At 49.8% G+C, this 24,289-nt stretch overlaps 1 protein-coding gene across 4 annotated transcripts; it reads left to right on the top strand.

Moving 5' to 3' along the window:
• Nucleotides 1-2,391: 2,391 nt before the first annotated feature.
• Nucleotides 2,392-5,541, top strand: TRH (thyrotropin releasing hormone). 4 transcript variants are annotated; one of them, XM_045385677.2, is made up of 3 exons: nucleotides 2,392-2,494; nucleotides 3,459-3,665; nucleotides 4,344-5,541. In XM_045385677.2, the coding sequence occupies exons 2-3, from the start codon at nucleotides 3,467-3,469 to the stop codon at nucleotides 4,835-4,837; spliced, it is 693 nt and encodes a 230-aa protein (XP_045241612.1). In that variant the 5' UTR covers nucleotides 2,392-2,494; nucleotides 3,459-3,466; the 3' UTR covers nucleotides 4,838-5,541. The 4 variants fall into 4 exon arrangements, with proteins under 4 accessions (XP_045241612.1, XP_045241611.1, XP_073889877.1 ...); XM_045385676.2 differs by having other exon boundaries at nucleotides 2,395-2,494; nucleotides 3,459-3,677; XM_074033776.1 differs by lacking the exon at nucleotides 2,392-2,494 and adding an exon at nucleotides 2,585-2,722.
• The last annotated feature ends 18,748 nt before the right edge of the window (nucleotides 5,542-24,289 follow it).

Here is a 24,289-nt window from a genome sequence, read left to right as displayed (position 1 = left end):
GGAGAATCGCTCAAACCCAGAAGGCAGAGGTTGCAGTGAGCTGAGATTGTGTCACTGCTCTCCAGTCTGGGAGACAGAGACTCTGTCTCAAAAAAAAATAAATAAATAAATAATGAAATAAAATGAAAGTTCCCTTTCACTTCTAACCTTCACAGTCACTTTGCCCCCTCAGGCCTCTGTGCCCTATCTGTAAAATGGGACTAACAGTGCCCACCTTGTTTATCTCCCCAGTGATGAGAAGGCACAATGAGATTGTAGGTGTGGATGTGCCAGGAAAGTTGGATACTCCACCAAGGGAAGGAGCAACAATTAAACACCTTTGAAATCCTTTGTCAGATCACTAGGGTGACCTGGGAATACAAGTCTTCATTAAAGTGTTAGACTGAAGAAATACTGTACGGTGGTGAAGCAGAAAATTGCTAGGACTGTCCAGAGGTAGGAGATGCTTTCACTGATGTGTTCCCTCTGCCAACAATGTGGTTCCCTCTAAGTGGACCTGGCCAACTCTCCCGCCTCCCTCAAGGTTCGGCTCTCCTTTCCCTCTGTGAACCTTCTGGACATTTCCTGGTAGACTCAGTAGCTCCGGTTCTGAATTCCTTACCTCATTACTTTGCGTCCAGACTTTTATCTTAGCCCACATCACCCTCCACAGTGACTCTGTTTTCTTCCCGACTACCCCCAACCGCCTGCCCACCGCCCGCAGGTGAGTTGTTGCACTCTCCTTGTCAGATTCACTCCATTTTTCAGCCTGTCTCCCTCACTGCCTCTGAAGTTTTTGAGGGCTGGGGCTGAGCCTCATTCACTTCTAGGCCTTCAGGACTTACCAAGGAGCCTGACACCATAGTGGGTGCTTGTTAAATGTTTTGAGATGGGCCGGGTGTGGTGGCTCATGCCTGTAATCCCGAACTTTGGGAGGCCAAGGAGGAGGATCTCTAGAGTCTAGGAGTTCGAGACCAGCCTGGGCAGCATAAGAAGACTCCGTCTCTACAAGGAATAAGTTAAAAAAAAAAAATAGCCATAAAAATTACTGTACCTGGCTGTAGTCCCAGCTACTTTGGAGGCTGAGGTGGGAGGATCCCTTAAACTGGGGAGATCAAGGCTGCAGTGAGTTGAGATTGCACTGCTGCACTCCAGCCTGAGGGGCAGAATGAGACCCTGTCTCAAAAAAAAGTTTCAAGATGGAGGCGGTCCTAGGGCTAGATGTGGCAGTCCCACATCTGGGACTTTGGGGACTGATTGGGGGGACAAGCTCCTTCACACCCATATGTTTCTCCTGCCTACTTCCCCTCCACTCCTTTGCCAGACTTGGGTGAACTCCAGTAGATTTTCTGTGCAGGGACTGCAGACTCGAATGTCCCTCCTTAGTGACAGGGGCAACACATGGGGAGACATTAGGGAGTGGTGGGGACTGTGGTGGCCGAGGGCAGCCAGGTTCAGCTCCAGCTGACTGTTGGCAGGAAGAAATGTGGGCCTACTCTTTTTTAAGAGAAGCCACAAATCCAAATTTTTCTAAGTTATCTTGGTTTTAAAATGTTGGTTATTCAGATTTTTTTCAAAACACTGGAAGTCAATCAAAATTGTCCATGAACTGGTTGTAGCCTGCAGGCCGCCAGTTTCGGAATTCTGAAAGCTTTCCTCTTGGCTCCTATTGCACGGAGGAGAAAACTGAGGCCCAGAGAAGCAGAGGCACTAGCCAGGAATGACACAGTTAAGATTAGCACCCTGGAGCCTGTGGGGTGGCTCACGCCTGTAATCCCAGAGACTCAGGAGGCTGAGGCAGGAGGATGACTTGAGCCCAAGAGTTGGAGGCTGCAGTGAGCCATGATTGCGCCACCGCACTCCAGTCTGGGGGACAAAGCGAGATCCCATCTCTCTCTCTCTCTTTTTTTTTTTTTAAAGTAGAGCTCCACTCCCACTTGTCCCCCATTCTCTCTCTCTCTCGCCCTTCTCTCGCCCATCTGTGTTCTGCATTGGTTCTGCGGCCGTGTCCCTTTTGTGTGTGTCTGCCCTGTGTTTCTCCGTCGTCTCCGTGTGGATCTCGGTTTTTGTCTCGCCCTCTCGCTCTCTCGTGCGTCTGAGTTTAATCGTGTGCTTCTCTCAATCTCTCTGTCCCTCCCTTTGCCCCCTACACGAGTGTTCTCGTCAACAGATCTCCGGAGGTGGTGCAGAAACGACCCCGCGCCGGCGCCCCATCCTGCGGCCAGTGTCTCCGCGCCCTGGCTCGCGTCCCCACCGTCCCCGCCCCAGATTTCCGGAGGAGCAGTCGGGCGGGGTCCCGCGGGGCCAGCTGCCGTCAGCGCCCCTTCCCGGCGGCCGCGACCCCTCCCCGCTGACCTCACCGGAGCCGCCGCCTCGCGCAGATAAAAGCTGCGGCCCAGCTGAAGAGCGCTCGGCAGGCGCCCGGGGTCCTCAGCGCTACGGACTGCTGACCTGCCGACTGCGGACCCCAAGTCCCCGGATCCTGGACCCATCCTGTGGAGCCCACGCCTGGCAGGTAACCGCCTCGACCCCTCTCCTTCCGCAGGCGGCGTCTGGGAGCACTGGAAAGGGAGCCTTCTCGACCCGCCCTCGCCTTCGGTTCTCCGAGAGCTTCCTGGAGCGCAGGGCCGGTGCACAGGCGGGCGCTGCGCTCGCACCCCCGTTTCCTCCCCGAGCGCCGGCAGGGGACCCGACGGGAGGCGCGGCGCGGGCACACCGGTGGCGCTCGCTGCTGGGCACTCAGGTCCGCGGAGGCCAGAGCGCAGGGTGGGAGCTCCGCGACACCCCCTGACCGGGTGCGGCCGGACAGATCTGGGCATTCAGGGCGTCGGCGTGAGAAGCTGGGAGTTCGAATCCCAATCTCAACGCTAGAAATAGAATTTTAGCGTTGAAATTAGGATTTTAGCTTTAGAAGCAGAGTCCTGGCTTAGTCATGAAAGCTTAGCATTAGAAATAGAATTTTAGCTTTACAAATAGACTTTGAGCTTTAGAACCCGAATCTTAGCTTTGGAATGAAGATGTCGGCCATGGAGCTTAGAATTAGAACGTGGCGATGGGGACGTTGGCAGGAGTCTTGGCGGGGACACAACCGTTAGTGTCGCGGCTGTGCCTGGCGCTGCAATCTCAGTGGTTGCACTCCCGGCGAGGCAGTCCCAGCGTCGGCTCCCCCAGCCCCGCGTCACATTGAAGGGTGGCGGTGGCGCTGGTGATGGGGTTCCCACGGCCTCCTGTCTTGCTCAAGTATAACTGGGCGCAGGCACTACAGGCACCCGTGGGAATGAGGATGCCTAGAGGGGGCAGTGTGGACTCAGAGCCGGGGCGGACCCCGCCGCTGCTCCCGCCCCTGCACAAGGGGCAGTGGTCCTGCTCCTGGGAGGGCGGTTGAACTGTGCGTGGTTTGTTCCGGCGGGCGTCTGGGAAGACCGAGCGGGATGTGGTGGGATTCGGTGCGCTCAGGCTCTCTCTGTCCTCTAACCCAGACGCCGCGATGCCCGGCCCTTGGTTGCTGCTCGCCCTGGCTTTGACCCTGAACCTGACCGGTGTCCCTGGGGGCCGTGCTCAGCCAGAGGCGGCCCAGCAGGAGGCAGTGACAGCCGCGGAGCGTCCGGGCCTGGATGACCTCCTGCGCCAGGTGGAGCGCGTCCTCTTCCTCCGGGAAAACATCCAGCGGCTGCAAGGGGACCAGGGTGAGCACTCCGGTGAGTGGATGGGACTGTCGGGGACTGTCGGGCTAGGCTACCGGGAGAGCGGTGGAAACCTGGAGGCAGAGAGGAGGGGAGGCTTGGTCATCAGCCTCCTGCCTTTCGGAAGCTCAGAAACCCTCCCTGGCTGCGCCTGGGCGGGATCTGGAGTTGACCATTCCTTGGAGTCAGATTCCTCCCCGTCTCCATGCTGGAAATATTTCACAGGGAGGAGGCCCTCGGTGGGGAAGCGTCTGTGTGCCAGGGAGAGAGTTGCTTTGTGTGTGACAGTTTGAATTACTATTGACCAGGCACTTCTGTGCCAGACACTATTCTAAGCGCTTAAAACACCTTATCACACTGTTTGATCTTCCTAACAACCTCCTAGTTAGGTACTATTATTACCATTTTACACAGAAGAAAACTGAGTCTCCCATAAATCAATTGAGTTGCTTATGGTCAGACAACTAGGGAGTGCCAGAACTGGGATTGGAATGAGAGGCAATGCCTTTGACTGTTGTGTAACTGTGTATCTGTGAGGCCTGAGGGGCAGGTGCAAGACCGTGGCTCTGAGTGGGAGCTGCAGGAAATGTACTCTGCCTGGGAGAAATGCTGGAGTGGGCACTCAGGCGCCTGCCTATTACATGGGTCAGGGGCCCCTCACTGACCTCTTTCTTTCCCCAGCGTCCCAGATCCTTCAATCTGACTGGCTCGCCAAACGTCAGCATCCAGGCAAAAGAGAGGAGGAGGAGGAAGAGGGAGTTGAAGAAGAGGAAGAGGAAGAAGCGGGGGCTGTGGGACCCCACAAACGGCAGCACCCTGGCCGACGGGAAGATGAGGCTTCATGGTCAGTCGATGTAACCCAGCACAAGCGGCAGCATCCTGGCCGGCGCTCCCCCTGGCTTGGGTATGCTGTCACAAAGCGGCAGCACCCAGGCAGAAGGCTGGCAGATCCCAAGGCTCAAAGGAGCTGGGAAGAAGAGGAGGAGGAGGAAGAGAGAGAGGAAGAGCTGATGCCTGAGAAACGCCAGCATCCGGGCAAGAGGGCCCTGGGAGGACCCTGTGGGCCCCAGGGAGCCTGTGGTCAGGCGGGCCTCCTACTGGGGCTCCTGGATGACCTGAGTAGGAACCAGGGAGCTGAGGAAAAGCGGCAGCACCCTGGCCGGCGGGCTGCCTAGGTCAGGGAGCCCCTGGAGGAGTGAACCCAGTTTCCCCTGAAGTCGAGTTTGTGGTCTAAGGATGTCTTGAGCCCTGTGTGCCCCACCATTCATGACCTCTGCATTTTCTCATTAGATCCCTGACCATAAGCCTGAGCCCCTCCCTCCCCGCCCCATATTCACACACACCCTAGCCCCTGGCCTTGCCCTCTTCCTTTAGGCACGTCAGAAAATCAGCCTAGAAGTTTAAACCCCACTTTCCCCCACTTAGCACCACAGGCAAAGGGGCAGATCCCAGAACCCCTGTCACCCCCACCTCCACAGGTCTGCTCCTTCCTTAGCCCTGGCTAGGAGGGTCCTTCTGGGATGGCAGCCAGTGAGGGTGGGCTGAGACTGAGGCATTGATGTGCAAATCCAGCTTCCATCCCCTCCCCCATCTGGCAGGATTCTCCATGTGTAAACTTCACCCCCAGGACCCAGGATCTTCTCCTTTCTGGGCATCCCTTTGTGGGTGGGCAGAGCCCTGACCCACAGCTGTGTTTCTGCTTGGAGAAGCATATGTAGGGGAATACCCTATGGTGTTGCGCTGTGCGTGGCTGTGGGATAAATGTGTGTGGGAATATTGAAACATCGCCCAATAATTGTGGTTTGTATATAACCCTCTAAGCCCCTTTCCCTTGTCAATGACAGTCATCCTAATGATAATAAAACCTGCATCCAGATAATCATGGAGTTCTGTAGTTGCTGTTCTGTCGCAGCTGGCATGGGATTCTTCTTTTGCATTGAGAGGGATATTTAAAAGGAGATAGGACTAGAGTTCTCAGCTCCGCTGCAGAGGGAATCAGGGACCCTGGGGGGATGACAAGTCGTCTCTACTGTCCCCATTTCAGAACACACTTGGGAGGTGGATGGGGTTCTGGAGCCCAGTTGACTCCTGGGGAGACTAAGGCTTGGAGAGAAGGAAGGGCTTGCCCAGAGACACACAGCTGGCTGAGGTGGAGCCATGGGTCTGAGAGGCCAGCTCAGGGATTTGCCTTGAGTTTGCCGGATTTGGGAGGTGGGAGTGGTGGTGAGAGGGGAGGTTTGAGGGGAAGACTGGTCTGGCTCCGGTCTGTAATCTTCATGGTTCTGTTGACAGTCTGTGTCACCAAACAGCCTGTTAACCAACAGGAACAAAGAGGGCAGAGGACCAGGCTGCAGTCAGGAGACACAAACCAGGGGTCTTCTGGGGCTCAGTGCAGGACAGGAGGGAGTGGTGCAGACTAGAGTTAACTGAAGAAGTCATGTGAAGACGCTTGAATTCAAAAACTTTAAGAAATACCATGTGACTCTAATAATAATAATAAAACAAATACACAACACTTATGTGTCAGACACTGTCCTCAGCACTTTCCGTATATTAATTATTTTAATCCTTGACTGTCCTTCCAGATATTAATATGCCCATTTTACCAATGAGGAAGCCAGGGTACAGCAAAGTTAAGTAACTTGTCTGAGCTGAATTTGGCCCACTCATGGCCAGTTTGCAATCTCTGACTGAAACGAAACCCCCAAATCCCCTTAGTTTTAGACTTTGAGTTAGTTAGATGATCCTCTGTTTGGTGGATGGATGGACTTTTCAACTTTTCTACCAACAGCTTTTGGTCACCTTCTGGGGCAGAGGGAGGTGGGAGAAAGAAGGGTGTCCAAGACCCAGCTCCTCTTCCTTTGGAGCTCATGGTTCAGGTGGGGTGGGGAGTGGGGAGACAGGAAAATCTAGGGTTGACAAGATGCATTCACACCATCTTCCCCATAATGCTCCTAAGAGCCCTCTGACATACTGAGCATTTGACGGATGAGAACCAACACCTCCTTATTTTCAGATGAGGGAACTGACAGAGACAAGGGTACTGCCCCAAGGTCAAGCATGTAGATCTGGCCTTCCCCTTGGGCTTGACTCTCCACACCCCTCAGCTGCCTTCTGGAAGCCCTTGACTACCTAACTGTCACCATCAGGGCAAGTGGGCCCTAGTAAGATTCCCTCTGCCCATAGGCCCCCTCTGAAGGCAGGCCCTCTAAAGAGAAGAGAGGCTGCTCATGGAGTGCTCTCTGGGTGCTCAGTGTTCACAGCCACTTTCTCACTGGCTCCTTGTGGTTGCCCAGGAGGCCAATCTGCCATGTCCATTTGCAGTTGAGGAAAGTTGAGTTGCAGCTGAGTGTGGAGAAGTTAAGCCCAGGGATACATCCCACCCTCTTCTGCTGTCAAACTTCATTGATTTGTGAGGTGTGGATTCTTCCTCAGAAATGAGGCCATTTGAAGAGTAAGAAGCCCACTCCCTCTAGCTCTTTAATGTTTTCTCCTTTGTCCCTATGAGGATCATACCCATGCACCATAATAAAAAGGGTTTGGTCTTTCGCCACAGGCTGAACAAACGCTTAAGCCAGTTTGAGCTTCAGTCTTCTCATCTGTAATATGAGCACAATAATCTTGGCAGTCCCATTCCCCTCAGGACTGTTTCAAGATTAATTGAGATCAAATGATAGGTGTACAGCTCCTGGCACAGTGCCAGGCACTGAGTTGATTCTTGATAAATGGCGTTTTTAGTTCTAATGCTCCAGGATAGAAGGGACTTAAAGCTCAAATTTGGAGACCAATTATTCCTCCCTTGCTTCATTCTCCAATCACAAAAGCGAACAAAAACAAACAAAACAAAAAGTTGATGGGGCTTTATTACAAGTCCATGCCAGGCATTAGGGCAAAATGGTCTGCTTGCTGCTCTCCAAACATCTCTCTCCTCCTCCTCACCCTCCCCGCCCCACACACGCAGCCCAGGATGCTGTACCTGTGTTGCTCTCTGTACACTTCTACATTTCCCAGCCTCCCTTGCAGTTGGGGTGGAGTCATGTGACTAGTCCTGGCCAATGGGCTGTGAGCAGTAGATGTCACTTCCCAATTTAGGCCATTAGAGCCAGTGTGCCTCATTCATCTCTTTCTTACTGTCATGGTGGATGAAAAGCCACACATAGAGATGGCAGAGCACATGATAGATGGATTCTGAGCCCTGGCTTCACTAGATAGAAGTTAGGCACTACTTACCACATCAGACTTCTCTTGTGTAAGAAATAAACATGTGTGTGTTAAGTCACAGAGATTTCAATTCTGATAAACACAGATGCCCACTCCATTCTCTTCTCACAGAAATCCTTCCCATCTTTTCCTTCTTACATGTGTCTGCTTTTATCAATGCTGCCTAGATCACGGCATGGCATGAAGTAGGTGCTCAATAAATATTTGCTGAATAGATGTTGAAAGCTTCAGGTCACTTCTATGTGACCTGACTTCCGGGGGGTCCTTACCCTTGAGGGGCTTCCATCCAGTGGGGAAACAAGCAAACAGATGATGACAACTTAGTGTGAGAAGTGTGGGTTGTCAATTGAAGAACCATGAGGTTCACAAATTTGGAAAGGAGATTTTTATTTATTATAAAGGGTTGCAGCCTGCAGGAGGCCATTCTGACTGTCTGGGAAGGACAGCTTCCAGCCAGAAGCCAGACTCAACACTTCAAGGGAGGGGTAAAGGGGACTGGAATTTATGCTGAGATAGTTAACAGGTTATAGAGGAGAAGTGATTACTCATGAAGGGGAGGCCTGGGCATAGTAGTAGGCTAACATGCATGAAACATGCATCTCATGTTCATTTTGGGGTGGAGACAACAGTCAAATGTATTACAATTAGGCCTATACATCAAAAGGTGAGGACATAAAGGCCCTCTGTGCCCAGCCTTTATAGACTGGCCAGAACCACTCTTGAGGTTGGTGGTCTTGTATCAGCAAGGACTGCTGGTCAGTGGCTGTGTCAAAACCACAGAAATGGAGGGGCAGCATTGGGCAGTTGGTTGATGTCAGCATTGGAGCGAGTCTTTCAAAAGGGCTGGTTTCTGCTTAACCCTTAGGGAAGAAAGGCTAGTGGTAGTTATGGAAGAGGGAATGTAACAGGGCGTGTCTGACCTCCCATTAGGAAGTCAGTTTTTAAGGTTACCCTGGGGTCTCCTTAACGGAGAGGGAGTCCATTCAGTCAATTTCGGGGCTTAAGATTTTTTTAATTTTTATTTTTCGTGGGGAATAAAGGATGCAAGAAGAACACAGATGAGAGAGCAACTCGGTCTGGTTGAGCAAAGAAGGCTTCCTGAAAGAGGAAACATCCAAGTAAACGATAAATAAGAGAAAAAACATTGAAGGCAGAAGAAAGAAGCATCAGCAAAGGGCCTGGTGGGAGACATAACGATTTCATGGAGTTGCTAACATCTGAAATCTTCTACCCTATCTCCTAGCTCTAAGGGAACGAGCCGTGTTCCCCATGCTTCCTGGTTCAGGCCACGCTCCACACTGGGACTACAATTCCCATAGCTTAGAAGCGTGAGAGCAGTGCAGACTGGGGTGGAATGAAGGAAGCCTCCCTGGGGGAAGGGTATTTGAGTTGAGCTTTGAAGGATACAAGAAAAATGTTTTTTTCTTTCTGAGCCCTTACTCTGGGGCCAGACACTTTCACATCCACTCCCCAGCATACAGTGGGTGATCTGTAAATACATGTTGAATGAATAAATTACCCATCATAGTCATTCCCAGCATAAAGAAAAGGAAAAAGAGAAATGAGGTGACTTTTCTAAGTTCATTAGCCTGAAACCTTGGAGTTGTCTCTATACTCCCCTTCCCCTATTACCCATATTCAATTATTTCTATGTCCTGTAGATTACACCTCCTAACAAGTCTCAAATCCACCTACTTCCTTCCAAGTCTTCAGGTACCATCCAGGCCACCATCACCCCTCATCGTGAGATGCAGAGCCACCCCCTTGCTGGTCTCTGGCTTCTACTCTGGTCTCCCAAACCTATTCTCCACATAGGAGCCAGAGGGGCCTTTCTGAAGTACAAATCTGATCACAGCACCCAGCGAGCTTGGAGCCCTCCAGTGGCTTCCATTTCACCTAGGAGGAAGTCCAACCTCCTGACCATAGCCAAACGGCCTGCTCAATTTGCCTCCTTTATGTTTCCTGAACATGTCTCAGGGTCTTTGTTCTGTTGTTCCCTCTTTTCTCCTCATTATTTCTGCTTTACCTCCTAGTGTGCCTTCCTGTACTGTTGAGGTTGGAAAGCAGAAACTGTATTTGCAGCTCCTGTGCAGCTATATATATATATATTTTTTATGCGCAGTAAGTTCTCCAGTAGATGCTGTCATGTGAGATTTAGAAGGCTCTGTTTTCTTTTTTTTTTTTTTTTTTTTTTTGAGACGGAGTCTCGCTCTGTCGCCCAGGCTGGTGTGCAGTGGCTGGATCTCAGCTCACTGCAAGCTCCGCCTCCCAGGTTTACGCCATTCTCCTGCCTCAGCCTCCCGAGTAGCTGGGACTACAGGCGCCCGCCACCTCGCCCGGCTAGTTTTTTGTATTTTTTTTTTAGCAGAGGCGGGGTTTCACCGGGTTAGCCAGGATGGTCTGGATCTCCTGACCTCGTAATCTGCCCGTCTCGGCCTCCCAAAGTGCTGGGATTACAGGCTTGAGCCACTGCGCCCTGCCTTTTCTTTTTTTTTGAGACGGAGTCTTGCTCTGTCGCCCAGGCTGGAGTGCAGTGGTGAGATCTCGGCTCAGTGCAAGCTCCGCCTCCCGAGTTCACGCCATTCTCCTGCCTCAGCCTCCCGAGTAGCTGGGACTACAGGCACCTGCCACCACGCCCGGCTAATTTTTTTTGCATTTTTAGTAGAGACAGGGTTTCACCATGTTAGCCAGGATAGTCTTGATCTACTGACCTCGTGATCCACCCGCCTCGGCCTCCCAAAGTGCTGGGATTACAGGCGTGAGCCACCACACCTGGCCTTAGAAGGCTCTTTGACGATCCGTGTTGGAAAGCAAGATGGTGGTGTTTCTGCGGTAGTTTCCCAGTGTCCAGCCTCCAGTTTTGGGGTTTCTAGGGTCCTCGATGGCAGATTCCTGTCCAGTTTCACAGCTACAGGGTGTGTTCTTTTTTTCTTTTTAAACAACTTTATTGGGCTACATATGCATACACACACACATGCACACACACACATACACACACACACACTAACAGCTTTACTGAGATATAACTGACATACTGTACAATTCGCCCATCTAAAGTGTACAATTCAATCGTTTTTAGTAAATTCTCAGATTGTGCAACCATCACCACGATCAATTTGAAAACATTTTACTCACCCACAAAAGAAACCCTGTACACTGCAGCTATCTCTCCCCCAATCTTCCCATGTCTTCCCTCAACCCCTATTTTCTTTCTCTATGAATTTGCTTGTTCTGTACATTTCATAAAAATTGAATTATACAATATATGATCTTTTGTGTCTGGTTTCACTTAGTATACTTTTTGTTTTGTTTTGTTTTCTGAGACAGAGTCTTGCTCTGTCACCCAGGCTGGAGTGCAGTGGCACGATCTTGGCTCACTGCAACCTCTTTCTCCTGGGCTGAAGCGATTCTCTTGCCTCAGCCTCCTGAGTAGCTGGGATTACAGGTGCCCACCACCATGCCCCAGCTTATTTTTTTGTATTTTTAGTAGAGACAGGGTTTCACCATGTTGGCCAGGCTAGTCTCGAGCTCCTTACCTCGAGATCCACCTGCCTCAGCCTCCCAAAGTGCTGGGATTACAGGCATGAGCCACCATGCCCGGCCAGCACTTACCATAATATTTTTAAAGGCTATCCATAACGTAGCATGTAGTAGTACTTCATTCTTTTTTATAGTTGAATAATATTCCACTGTATGGAAATACCATATTTTGTTGATATATTCATCAGTTGATGGACATTCAGGTTGTTTCACCTTTTAGCCATTGTGAGTACTGCTGCTATGAACATTTGTGTATAAATCTTTATGTGAACACCTGTTTTCAGTTCTTTTGGGTATAGACCCCGGAGTAGAATTGCTGGATCATATGGCAATTCTGTTTAACTTATTGAGGAACTGCTAAATTGTTTTATTGTAATATTTTGCATATCATAAAACTTACCCATTTAAGGTATACAATTTAGCGATTTTTTCCTTCTTCTTCCCTCTTTCCTTCCTTCCCTTCCTTCCTTCCTTCCTCCCTTCCTTCCTTCCTTCCTTCTTTTTTTCTTTCCTTCTTTCTTTCTTTGACGCAGTCTTGCTCTGTCGCCCAGGCTGGAGTGCAGTGGTGCGATCTTGGCTCACTGCAACCTCCGCTTCCCAGGCTCAAATGATTCTCCTGCCTCAGCCTCCCAGGCAGCTGTGGTTATAGGCACATGCCACCACGCCCAGCTAAGTTTTGTATTTTTAGTAGAGGTAGGGTTTCACCATGTTGGTCAGGCTGGTCTCGAACGCCTGACCTTGTGATCTGCCTGCCTCAGCCTCCCAAAGTGCTGGGATTACAGGTGTGAGCCATCGCGCCCGGCCTAGTGATTTCTTTAGTAATCTTACCAAGGGGTACAACTTTCACCATAAATGAGCTTTAGAATATTAATAATTCCAGTGGTGGCCTCCTGATTTCTCACCTTCCTGATTGGAAACAGAGAAAACAGCTTCCTGCAGGCCTACTCTTTAAGCTCTGCAGCAATTGTATGAGTACCTAATTCCAGAGCAATTTCAAAACATTCATCAGCAGGTCCAAGACAGGCATTAGCTGATCAGGACACGTGTCCCAGCTGGATGGACAGATTCTGGCTTGACATACCTGTGAAGCCATAGCGGCAGCGCAAGGAGCTGACAGCCAGCCCTGCTGGGTCAACCCTTCCTGATTCCTGTTAATGTTCCTGAAACAGTTTCTGTTTGCTGTGTTATCTACATTGGATAATACCTACCCTTCCTTAGCTGTCATTTCAGACAACGCCTTGTCAGGATGTGACCCGGCATCCCTCTCCTTACTTGTAGCTATCACAGTTTGTAATTACATCTGTCTCAGGCTGAGTTTCCCAGCACCACACTCTGAGACAAAGATTTGAGTGTAAGTAGTTTACTTGGAGAGTGAGCCCAGGTCTGGGAGCAAGGGAGTGATTCAGGGAAGGGAAGGATGTGATGTGGAGTGCATTCGCGAGCAGGTTATTGCTGTGGGCAGCTGGGGCTCCATCCTGTTAGGGGTCCTTGGGAGATTATAGAACAGGCCTCAGAGCTATCCCACTTGATTGGATAAGGAAGCTGGATATTTTTGTCTTCCAATTCCCATGGATTGGGGTTGAGAGGTTCAAACTTCCAGCTTGCCCTCTGTGCCAACCTTGAGAAGGCCCTTAGGTGAAGAATCTCAGGATATCATTCGCATTCACCTCAAAGGTGAGAGCTGAGTGGGTGAGTGAGGTTCCCACAGCATCTGTTGCAGTCTTCTTGGGTGGCATTTCATTAATGGCTCCTCCCTCATCCAACTCTAGGCTCCACATACTCCCGGACCAGCACCTGGGGCAGCGCCTGGCACAGAGCAAGTGCTCAGTAAACATCTGCCAAATGCATGAAGGAAGGCTGCATGAATGAAGGTAGAGCTGGGAGTTGAGACCAGGCTTGCCAGATTCTAGGGCCCTAGAGGGAGACAGTGGGGCAAACCGAATGCTGTGGGGTACTGTGCAGTTAGTATAAACCTGTGAAGCCAGCTCCAAGGATGGCTGCCGAGCTGAGAGCTCATGTGCAACCCAATGTAACATCTGTCCAAGTAACCTACCTTTTAAAACACCTTGGAGGACACCAAATGGCCCTCTGCTGGCTGTCAGTTTCCCACTCTGCACTGTGTCACTAAGAAGCCATCATGTGCTGGGCCCTGCACTTCTAGCACCATTAATACCCTCACTTTATGGCGAGAAAGGCCTGGCTCAGCGAGGTGAAGTGATGTGCCCGAGGCTCACCAGAACTGTGCCCGGTTCTAGAAGGCTCCAAGTCCACTGGTCTTTCATCTACACCTGCTGTGCCTCGCCTGGGCAGCTTTGATAGCTGGGGAACATTTCTTCAAGGAGCCGCCTGTCACATTCAGGGAAGGTGCCTGTCCTGCTTTGCTGTGAAACACCTCAATGTCACGACTTCCTCTGATATGCTCTTTAATTAATTATTTCTGCAAACCTAAGTTTGATTAATTGGATGCAATCACAGGACTGGTTTGATGAGAGACTCAGTTCCTGCTTGCGGCCTCTCGGGTGGCATGAGAACATGTGGGGCTTCTTACCTGAAGGATGTCGACAATTAGAGCCCATTTTGACTGCCGGGGTATGAGCCGACTGCCTCGGAGAACATCAATTAGCTCAGTGGCTAAATTGTGCTGAGAGTTATCGGTTACCAAGGGGACCCGTGGTCAATGCCAGGATTTAAGTGGTTCTCGTCTTCGGGGATCATCTTTCCTGAATCCCGGCCACGTTCTGGGCCTGGTAATTATCAGCAGGCTGATTAGGCCTCGTCCATTATAGAGTGACTTCCTAATCGCCAGCTGCTGGGGAGGAAAGTGTCTCAGCTCCGACGCAGGTACACCCCGTCTGACGTGCCAGAGGCTGGCACGCACACACTGCAAGGCTGCTTTGGGCCTGTGGCCAGAGAGATGGCACAAGGCACACACTGGGCTTAGCTGGGTTTCCCTTGAAGAAGCTGAAGGTCTCAGGGCAGCCCTGGAGATCATGGAACCCAGGTCATTCCTGGCAGGTTAAAGATGGTCTCTGAGGGGATGCCTGGCCTGGGAAGAAAAGGGAGCCCCTACTAGTGCCAGGCGCAGAGCCAATGATTCTAACCGTCAGTATTTATTGAGCACTTAGTATGTGCCAAGCATTGCTCTAGCCTTGCCACAGAAAACAAGTCATTTGACCCTCTGTAGGGGGAAACTGAGGCACAGGGTGCTTAGGTGGCTTGCCCACACATCTGAAATTTAAATCCAGTCAGTCTGCTTCCAAGTTGAACAGCTACAGGTGAACAGCATGTTGGCTCTCGTGCTTGATGTATACCAGCTGTTCTTGAAGTTGTCCTATTATCCTTTCAGGGAATCTTTGCAGTCTTCACTTTCTCAACTACAGTCTGCATGAGGCCAGGTTCTTCACATACTTCGACAAAAAAACAGATTAAATGCGAAGCAGATAAGGGAAGCCAGAACCTGTTAAGTCAGATTTTTTTAAAATATGCAAGAATGTAATTGTAAAGTGTTAACCTCCTGGATGTGAAGATTAAATAAGTCAAAACAGGCTGGGTGTGGTGGCTCACACCTGTAATCCCAGCACTTTGGGAGGTTGAGGTGGGCAGTCTTCTCATTAAATTGTCTTTTCATTTTGGAAAATAGCTTATTTTTCATAAAAATATGTTATTTATGTTATTAGGTAATTAGATAATGGATGAGATAGTGGATTTATTATTGCTATTTCAAAATTAATAAATAAGCATTTTAAAGCTCTCATTTTAATTTCTAGTATGGGAAATATCACTAGATACAATCCACACAATACAAAGTTCCTTGGGGTCCTTAATAATATTTAAGAACATAAAGAAGTTTTGAGACCAAAAGATTATGAACCGCTGATATATTCAGCATATTACATATCAGCAGTTGATAATTAATGCCCTCCCTCAGGGGTGAGTGAGTTCTCACTCTGTGAGGTTTTTTGTTTTTGTTTTTGTGACAGAGCTTTTGTTTTTGTTTTTGTCGCCCAGGCTGAAGTGCAGTGGCACGATCTCGGCTCACTGCAGCCTCAGTTTCTCAGGTTCAAGTGATTCTCCAGCCTCAGCCTCCTAAGTAACTGGAATTACAGGACTGTGCCACCACACCCGGCTAATTTTGTATGTTTAGTAGAAACAGGGTTTCACCATGTTGGCCAGGCTGGTCCCATGAACTCCTGACCTCAGATGTTCCACCCACCTTGGCCTCCCAAAGTGCTGGGATTACAGGTGTGAGCCACCACACCCAGCCTGTGAGTTCTTTTGAAAGCTGGTTGTTAAAAAGAGCCTGGCACCTCCCCGCACCTGCTCTCTCAATCTCTCTCTCTCTCTCTCGTCTCTCTGGTTATGTGATTGCTGCGCACACAGGCTCCCTTTCACCTTCCACCATGAGAGGGAGCAGCCTGAGGCCTTCACCAGATGCAGATGCCCAGTTTGAACTCTCCAGCCATCAGAATCAAACAAACCTTTTTCCTTTCTAAATTACCCAGCCTCATGTATAGCTTTATAGCAACACTAAATAAGAAGAGCTAATACTTGGCATTTATCTGTGCTTGGCGTTGTCCTAAGTATATGATGTATTTTGACTTATTTATTATTTATTTGTTAGTTTTTGAGAAGAGTCTCACTCTGTTGCCCAGGCTGAAGTACAGTGGTGTGACCTTGGCTCATTGTAACCTCCACCTCCCAGGTTCAAGTGATCCTCCTGCCGCACACCACCATGCCTGATTGATCTTTGTCTTTTTCGTAGAGACGGGGTTTTACCACATTGCCCAGGGTGGTCTCGAACTCCTCTCCTGAAGTGATCTGCCCACCTCAACCTCCCAAAGTGCTGGGATTACAGGTATGAGCCACCACACCCAGCCTGTTTTGACTTATTTAATCTTCACATCCAGGAGGTTAACACTTACACTTACAATTATCCCCATGAGGCAACTGAGGCACAAAGTTTCCTTGGGCTTAAGTTTCATGCTGGGCTGGGACATGACAGAGCCCCAGTGTGAACCCAGGTCTGCAGGCTCCAGAGCCTGGGCCTTTACACACCACGTCCTCAGGCAGCATTGCTTACACTTATGGGGAACACTTGGACCGAGCTAAGCACTTGCCTGTTTTAATTGCATCATCCTAAGTTGCCCATGGTAAGGAAATTTCTGCACAGAGAGATGCATACTTTGTCTGAAGTCACACAGCCAGGAAGCAGGTGGGGGGATCCCTACTTCTGAGCTCTGAGCCAGATCCAGACCTGACCAATCACCCCACCTCCCACCTCCTTAACCACAGCCACAGTGATTGGCTCAAGGGTAGGTGAAGTCAAATCAGAATGAGAGTCAACTCCCGGGCCTTTACTGGAATGTTTGGTGAGAGGCTCTCTCTTTCCCCTCAGTTGCTAAACTGATAAGATTTACCCTTGCTCCGCTAGAGGCTGTCTTACCAGCGCAAGGAAGAAACCCATTCATTGGGAATGAAACAAACCAAGAGAAGACAGTCAAGAGATGGAGAGAGACTGACATCTGCTGATTTTATTTGAGCACCTGGGTCCATCCATGCCTAATACCCTTGGCCTTTTCAGTTACATGAGCCAATAAATCTCATTTTTACTTAAGTCATTTGCATTTTTTTCAAATATAACAGAAAGAGTTCTGACCAATACAATCTATAAACTTAAAACTAATTTTAGCATGTTTCTGAGAGGGGAATGCTTCTTCCTTTCTCTCATCCACACCGCCTGCCAGCCAGCTCCCTGGCCCCTACCCAGGTGAGAGAGCTATGCTGGGGAGGGCTCCAGTCACTGTCTAGTGTAGTTTCCCTGCCACTTATTTCTCCAAAACCATGATCGCTCTTGTCAATAACAAACATTTATGAAGACCCTGCTGCGTGCAGGGCCCTATTCTACTCCTGGCTTATTGCTTGGCGCCCTCAGCTGCTGACTGGTTTGGCTTTGGGGATGTCTTCCATTTGCCCTCCAGACCCATTCTCGGCCCTGCGTGTGTCTGGGCGGTGGATCTCCATGGACTGCCCCATGCGGGTTCCCTCTCCTTCAGATTCCGGTGTGGTTCAGATCAGACGGAGAGAGGAGAGGAGAGAGCACTGCCACTCCCCTCCCTGCCTGCTGCAGTTTTGCTGCATTATTTTCCTACAGCCACAGCTCCTGCGGGCAGCCCTCCCTGATGGCTCCAGCTCTCTTGGGGTTCTGGCAACACCACCCCTCCCTTGTTCCTCCCGGCCTCAGGATGCTCGTTGCTCCCCACTCTGTCTCTGGCTCTTCTCCTGACCCTGTCCATCCCATCACTGAGCTGTCCTCAGGTGCCCCCTTTCAGTGGGGGGCTGTTTCCTGCCAAGGTCCCAGTGGACACAGCCTTAGTAGAAGACATAAAATAGTAACACAGTGAAGACAGGTCAATCTGGCTTACAGAATCATGGGAGGCTTTTTTTGTTTTTTGAGACAAGTTCTTACTCTGTCGCCCAGGCTAGAGTGCAGTGGTGCAATCACGGCGTGGCTCACTGAGGCCTTGACCTTCTCAGGCTCAGGTGATCCTCCCACCTCAGTCTCCTGCGTAGCTGGACTACAGGTGTGCATCACCACATCCAGCTCATTTTTGCTTTTTTTTTTTTTTTGGAGAGACAGGTTTTTGCCATGTTGCCCAGGCTGTTCTTGAACTCCTGGGCTCAAGCAATCCTCTCGCCTCGGCCTTCCAAAGTGCTAGGATTACAGGCATAAGCCAACATGCCCGACCCTTATGGGAGACTTCAATAGCCTCCTTATGCCCATTAACGCCAAGAGTAAATATTATTATTGTTATTATGATAACAGTGACATTTTCTGAGCATTCACTATGTCCCGGGCACTGAACTAAGAACCTTATTTATGTTATCACATTTGATCCCCACAATGACTCAGGGGATCATGTAAATATTTACTCAGGTAAATACTGCTATTATTCTCATTTTCCAGATTAGGATACTGAGTTTCAGAGAAGGGAAGCTACTTGCCTAGGGTCATACAGCTAGTGAGTTGCTAAGTGCTATGGTTTGGATGTCTGTCCCCTCCAAACCTCGTGTTGAAATTTGATCTTCAATGTTTGGGTTGTGGGGACAGAGTCAGCCATGAACAGATTAATGCCTTCCCTCAGGGATGAGTGACTTCTCACTCTGAGTTCTTTTGAGAGCTGGTTGTTAAAAAGAGCCCAGCACTCTGTGCTCGCTTTCTCTCTCTTTCTCTCTGTCTCTCTCTCCCTCTAGCTCTCTTTCTCGCTCTCTCACTGTCGTTTTCTCTCTGGCCATGTGATCTTTGCACACACAGGCTCCCCTTCACCTTCCACCATGGGAGGGAGCAGCCTGAGGCTCTCACCAGATGCAGATGCCCAGTTTGAACTTTCCAGCCATCAGAATCATGAGCCAAATAAACTGTTTTCCTTTCTAAATTACCCAACCTCAGACATTGCTTTATAGAAACACTAAATGGACTAAGACACTAAGCCAAGATGGAAACCCAATTCTGTACGACCCCAAAATCCAGGGTCATACAGGAAGGGGAGTGGAAATGCCCTGACTTTCCTCTCCTCTCTGATCTTCTAAACCACACCAGGATCTGAAGGAGAGGGAACCTGCATGGCGCAGTCCATAGAGATCTGCCGCCTGGACATATACAGGGTCAAAAATGGGTCTGGTAATGGAGGACATCCCCAAAGCCAAGCCAGTCAGCAGCTGGAGTCTCTTAACTACCACCCTGTAGACTGTGTGGCAGAGTCCAGAATCAAATTTTGACTTGAGATTTCAATTCTGTCTCTGCCTGGCTCTTCTGACAACCTCCTCTGCTATCACTTGGCATTGCTGAGGCAGTATCCCTCCTACACAGCACCGGCTCCTGCACCTGGGTGAACCTCTCCAGCCCAAGCACAGGATGACCTCTGAGAGAGAGAGTTCTCCTTCTCATGCCCCATTTGTCCCTCTCATGGCCCCAGCTGTTAACCAAGACCGAGGCAGAGGGCCTGACTTGCCTTCTCACTGAGGCTCATCCTGAGGAGAGACTGACGGTTTAACATTAACCCCAATAATAGGAATAGCTTACATTTATCAATCACCTGCAATGCCCTGTGCCCACAGTAAGCACATCATATGCATTGCCTTATTTTATTCTCACATACAGCTTTGCAATGTAGGTACTATAGCTATCCCACTTGACAGATGGGGAAACTGAGGCTCAGAGACATTAAGTAGGTCAGGAAAAACTCAAGACTCCAGTATTCTTGACTCCATGTGCTTAACTTTTAAGACATTCTATGACTGTGTTGACAGTTTCCTAATGAGTTACAGCCAAGGGAGCAGTTTCTAGAGTACTAGAGTTTCTAGAGTTTCTAGAGTTTCTAGGGTACAGTCAGTAAGACCAGGTTGTTTCTCTTTGTGTGGCTCATGAAGTCTCCTGGTGGGTTCAAGGTCTTCTATGTAAAGGACTCCGTGTGTGGGGAGGGTCAGATACTGGGGCTAATATCAATGGTAATAACTCTCAAGCTCGCTTTGAAAGACAGTCTGGATGCTTCTCTCTTCTCCAGAGCAAGCAGCGGTGCATCTCTGAAGAAATGAACGTTGATGGGTCTAAACCAATTGTAGAAATTCAATTTTTTTTTTTTTTTTTTTGCTGGTATTCTGTTTAGGGGTGTTTGTGTCATTCAGTGAAATATGATGGGATGTCAATGGGTGCTTTGGGAATAGGTTTCCTTGCTGATAAAACAGAGGCACCATGGCCCAAAAAATAAGTCCCCTTCTGCTTATGTCATCATGGTTTTGAGTGATGACTGGCACTCTGGCAGCCATTTTGTGATCATGAGGGCACAAGCCTGAGATGGAAGTCAACTGACAGGGAATGGCAGAGCAGCAAGATCGATACATATGAGTTCTTGACAATGTCATTGAGCCATACCACAAAGACTTCACCAACTCTGAGGCCACCCCACCGTCTGGACATCTCGTTACATAGGATAATAAAATCGGCTAATTGTTTATATAATTGCTAGTTGGGGTTTCTGTTACTTGTGGCCAGAATAGCCTGATTGACCAGGCACAGTGGCTCACACCTATAATCCCAGCACTTTGGGAGGCTGAGGTGGGCAGATCACCTGAGGTCAGGAGTTCAAAACCAAACTGGCCAACATGGTGAAAGCTTGTCTCTACTAAAAATACAAAAATTAGCCAGGTGTCGTGGCACATGTCTTGTAGTCCCAGCTACTCAGGTGGCTGAGGTGGCTGAGGCAGGAGAATTGATCGACCCCAGGACGTGGAGGCTACACTCCATCCTGGGTGACAGAGCAAGACTCCGTCTCAGAAAAAGAAAAAAGCCAGCCTGATTGCTACAGAACCTGACATCTTCAGCCTCAACATTTGCTACTTTCCAGTCCTCATGCTCCCCACCATCTGCGCTCACTCCCCTTAGCCTCTCACTGTCCCCAAACATGCCATGCCCTCTCCTGCTCCCACACCTTTGCCTATCACCATTCTGCCTGCCAAGAATGCCCTTGCCCACCTATCCCTTAATAGCCAGTGACTCAGTGACATTCCTGTATCTGGGAAGTCCTTCCTGACACCCCTGGCTGGGATGCATGACCCTCCTCTGTGGTTCCAGCTCCTCCTTCACAGCACTGACCACCAAGGGACATGTCTGTCCCCCACTGACCCGTGAGATCTTTGAGGAGGGAAAGAGGGAATTATGTCCCTGGTACTCAGGAAGGATGCTGCTCAGGGCTTTCATGGGTTTATCATGTCCTGAAACCATTATGCTTGTCTACATGAATACGTGTGGCAGAGTGAGTTTGTTAAATCATAGGCTTTGGAGTTACACAGACCTGGGTATGAGTTCAGCTAGCTGAGTCTGACGAGTACACTAACGAGCTACAGCACCTCTAGGCACTAACAACCTCTCTGTGTCTCAGTCCACCTACCTGCAAAGTGGAGATGGTAAACCTGTCTTACTAGGGCGTGCTGAAGATTAGACAAAGCGTGTTAACTCTTAACTTGGTGCCTGGCATGTAGCAGATTATTCATACATGCCAGCTCTTGGGATTATTACTTTATTGGTTTGCATTTAATTTTTGGTGGGGGAAGAGTTTTGAGCTTTTGCCAAATTCTCAAATGGGTCTATGATCCAGGAAGGTCAAGAACCACTGGTTTGGAGAGTAAAAGGAGCCCCCAGTGGGTCTGCTGGCTATGATGAGTATACTGCATAAGTGCTCACATGGCGGCTTTGTGATGTCCACTGGGAGGTACTGTGTAAGTGTCCCTCTGTGGGTCACAGTGTGATCTTGCCCATGATGAATTTCCCCTCCCAAGCCCCTGGGTCCCTGTGACCTCCAGGGCTCTCCAAATACCTCATTAGCACAGGCTGAGAGCAGAGCTAGAAGTGGGGCTGCTGTTGCCTCTGCAGAGAACGTCCTTCATTAGAGCAGAGAGAAGCAGCAGCTCTGACAGGGGCTGGGCAGGGGCAAGGCCCCTTTGTGTCTGGGCCTGATGATTCAGGGAACATTGCACTTCTGAGGACATCATTGTCAGCACAAAGCTGCGGCTCTGACGACAGAGCCCAGGCTCCTCTGGACTGGCACTGTCCTGCCTCCCCCAGCTCCCTTGATTGCTCAGCCCCCTTTCCTATGACTGCACCAGTGTTAAAGCTGCATCTGTAATAAACTGTCCTTTTACTCACTGGTCCTCCCAGTGGCCAAGAGAGGGTAGACTGTGATCCCTGTCAGAACCCTGAGGCCCCAATAGACTGGGCAGAGCCAGGTTTGGGATTCATGTCCCCCTGCTCCAAACTCTTGCAGAATGGCGGCAGAAGTGCACACTTAGTATCAGGCACACCAGGGTGGGTCCCAGTTGTGCCACTCTCAAGCCGTGGTGTTGGGCCAGCCGTTTCTATTTTCTGAGCTCCAGTTTCTTCATCTGTGGGAAGGAGATAAATAGTCACAACGGAACCCCCTCCTCCTCTGCCTTGCAGAGAAATCATTCTAAAAGTCACATCTGATTATATCGCCCTCCTGCTCACAGCCCTCAGCAACACTCCCTGGCCCTCAGGATGAAGGTGAAGGTTTTTGGTCTGCCTTTCAAGGCTCTTTGCAATCTGGATGCTGCCCACTGCCCTGGCCACAGCCCCCACCACACACCCCAACCAGTCACAAACCAAACCACTTCTCTCCTCAGCCCACTCAATTCTGTTTCCTTTACCAGGAATTCTTTCTGCCTCTCTTTTTCACCAGGAAAATCCCTGCTTCAAACTCAATGCAGGTACTTCCTCCTCCAGGAAGCCCTCCGTGACCTCCCACTACCTCTTTCCACATTGCATTAGGTGCCTCCTCTTGGCTTCCACCTCCCAGAGCTGAGTGGACCTTGTGCTAGAATCCTGGCATTAGAAAGAGCCTTAAAAGTTCATGGAAAGCAGTGCATCTCCAAGCGTGGCCCAGCATCATCTGGAAACTTGTGAGAAATGTACATTCGCGGGTCCCACTCTCAGACCTCCTGAATCAGAAACTCTGGGAGTGGGACCCAGCAATCTGTGTTGTAACAAAGTCCTCCAGGGAATTCTGATGCCCAAATGTCAGAACCACTGGTCTAATGCAGTCCTTTGCAACCATGCTAGAGTTCTGTATTTGCGGTGCTCCGTGAAATCGACTGCCATGTGGTCTGGGCTCCTGCACCTGCTACAGGAGAAAGAGGCCCCTGCTGAGCTATTGGTGCCCCTGTGTGCCCAGCCACCCCTCCTTCCAGGGGCCTTCAGCTAATAGAGTTGCCATAAGTGCTCACATGGCGGCTTTGTGAGAGTTCTCTCCATCACATCCCATTCTCCCACTTCCTGCAGACACATGGCCAATTTTAAATTGTAACTTTCTTTTATTGGTGAAGAAGAAATTTTGGCACCTGTTTCATTTATTTCTCATCAGCTTCTCTTTATCCCAATCTTGCCAGGCTGGGGCCTGCTGGGCTTAAGAATCGAAATACTGGTCATCTGCCTCTTAAGGAAAATGCTGTAAATTTCATGGGGCTTATCTCAGGCACACCAAGTGTTACCTGGAAAATACATCTTTCCTCCTCTTCTCCTGCTCAGCAACCTGCCAGTGTGGTTCAGAGGGTTGTAAAAGTATCAGTAGTCCAGATGGTTTCTGAACCAACTTCTCTTCCCATTAGAAGAGTCCAGCTTCCCTCAATTCCCCTTTTTCCACTTTTGGAATTGCTAACCTGTCATACTTGGAGGTTCTTCTTGGTGTCTAATCTAACTCTTTGTTATTGCTGGCTCCAAATCAGCCTGTCACGTATAGAGGAAAAGTATTTTTATCTCTGTTTTTCGGCCTGGAAACTAGCACAGGACCTGGCATACAGTAGGCACTCAATGTTAGTTTAGAAAATAAGTGAATGGGCCGGTCGCGGTGGCTCAAGCCTGTAATCCCAGCACTTTGGGAGGCCGAGACGGGCGGATCACGAGGTCAGGAGATCGAGACCATCCTGGCTAACACGATGAAACCCCGTCTCTACTAAAAATACAAAAAACTAGCCGGGCGAGGCGGCGGGTGCCTGTAGTCCCAGCTACTCGGGAGGCCGAGGCAGGAGAATGGCGTAAACCCGGGAGGTGGAGCTTGCAGTGGGCTGAGATCCGGCCACTGCACTCCAGCCTGGGAGACAGAGCCAGACTCCGTCTCAAAAAAAAAAAAAAAAAAAAGAAAATAAGTGAATGAATGAATGAGGAGATTAATAATAACAATTATTGATGATGAAAATGAACATTTAGGCTGAGGCGGGGCAATTGCTTGAGCCCAGGAGGTCAAGGCTGCCGTGAGCTATGATCACGCCACTGCACTCCAGCCTGGGTGATAGAGCAAGAC

The sequence above is a fragment of the Macaca fascicularis genome, chromosome 2, assembly GCF_037993035.2.
Source record: "Macaca fascicularis isolate 582-1 chromosome 2, T2T-MFA8v1.1".
In the NCBI taxonomy this organism is placed as follows: Eukaryota; Metazoa; Chordata; class Mammalia; order Primates; family Cercopithecidae; genus Macaca; species Macaca fascicularis.
Note: the sequence above shows the minus strand (reverse complement) of the source record. Positions and strands in the feature narration are given on the sequence as shown.

Bases quoted from the DNA above. Each gene is read 5' to 3' on its own strand.
- TRH (XM_045385676.2), top strand. From the start codon at position 3,467: ATGCCCGGCCCTTGGTTGCTGCTCGCCCTGGCTTTGACCCTGAACCTG. The intron at 3,678-4,343 runs GTGAGTGGATGG...TTCTTTCCCCAG, and splicing joins GGACCAGGGTGAGCACTCCG to CGTCCCAGATCCTTCAATCT.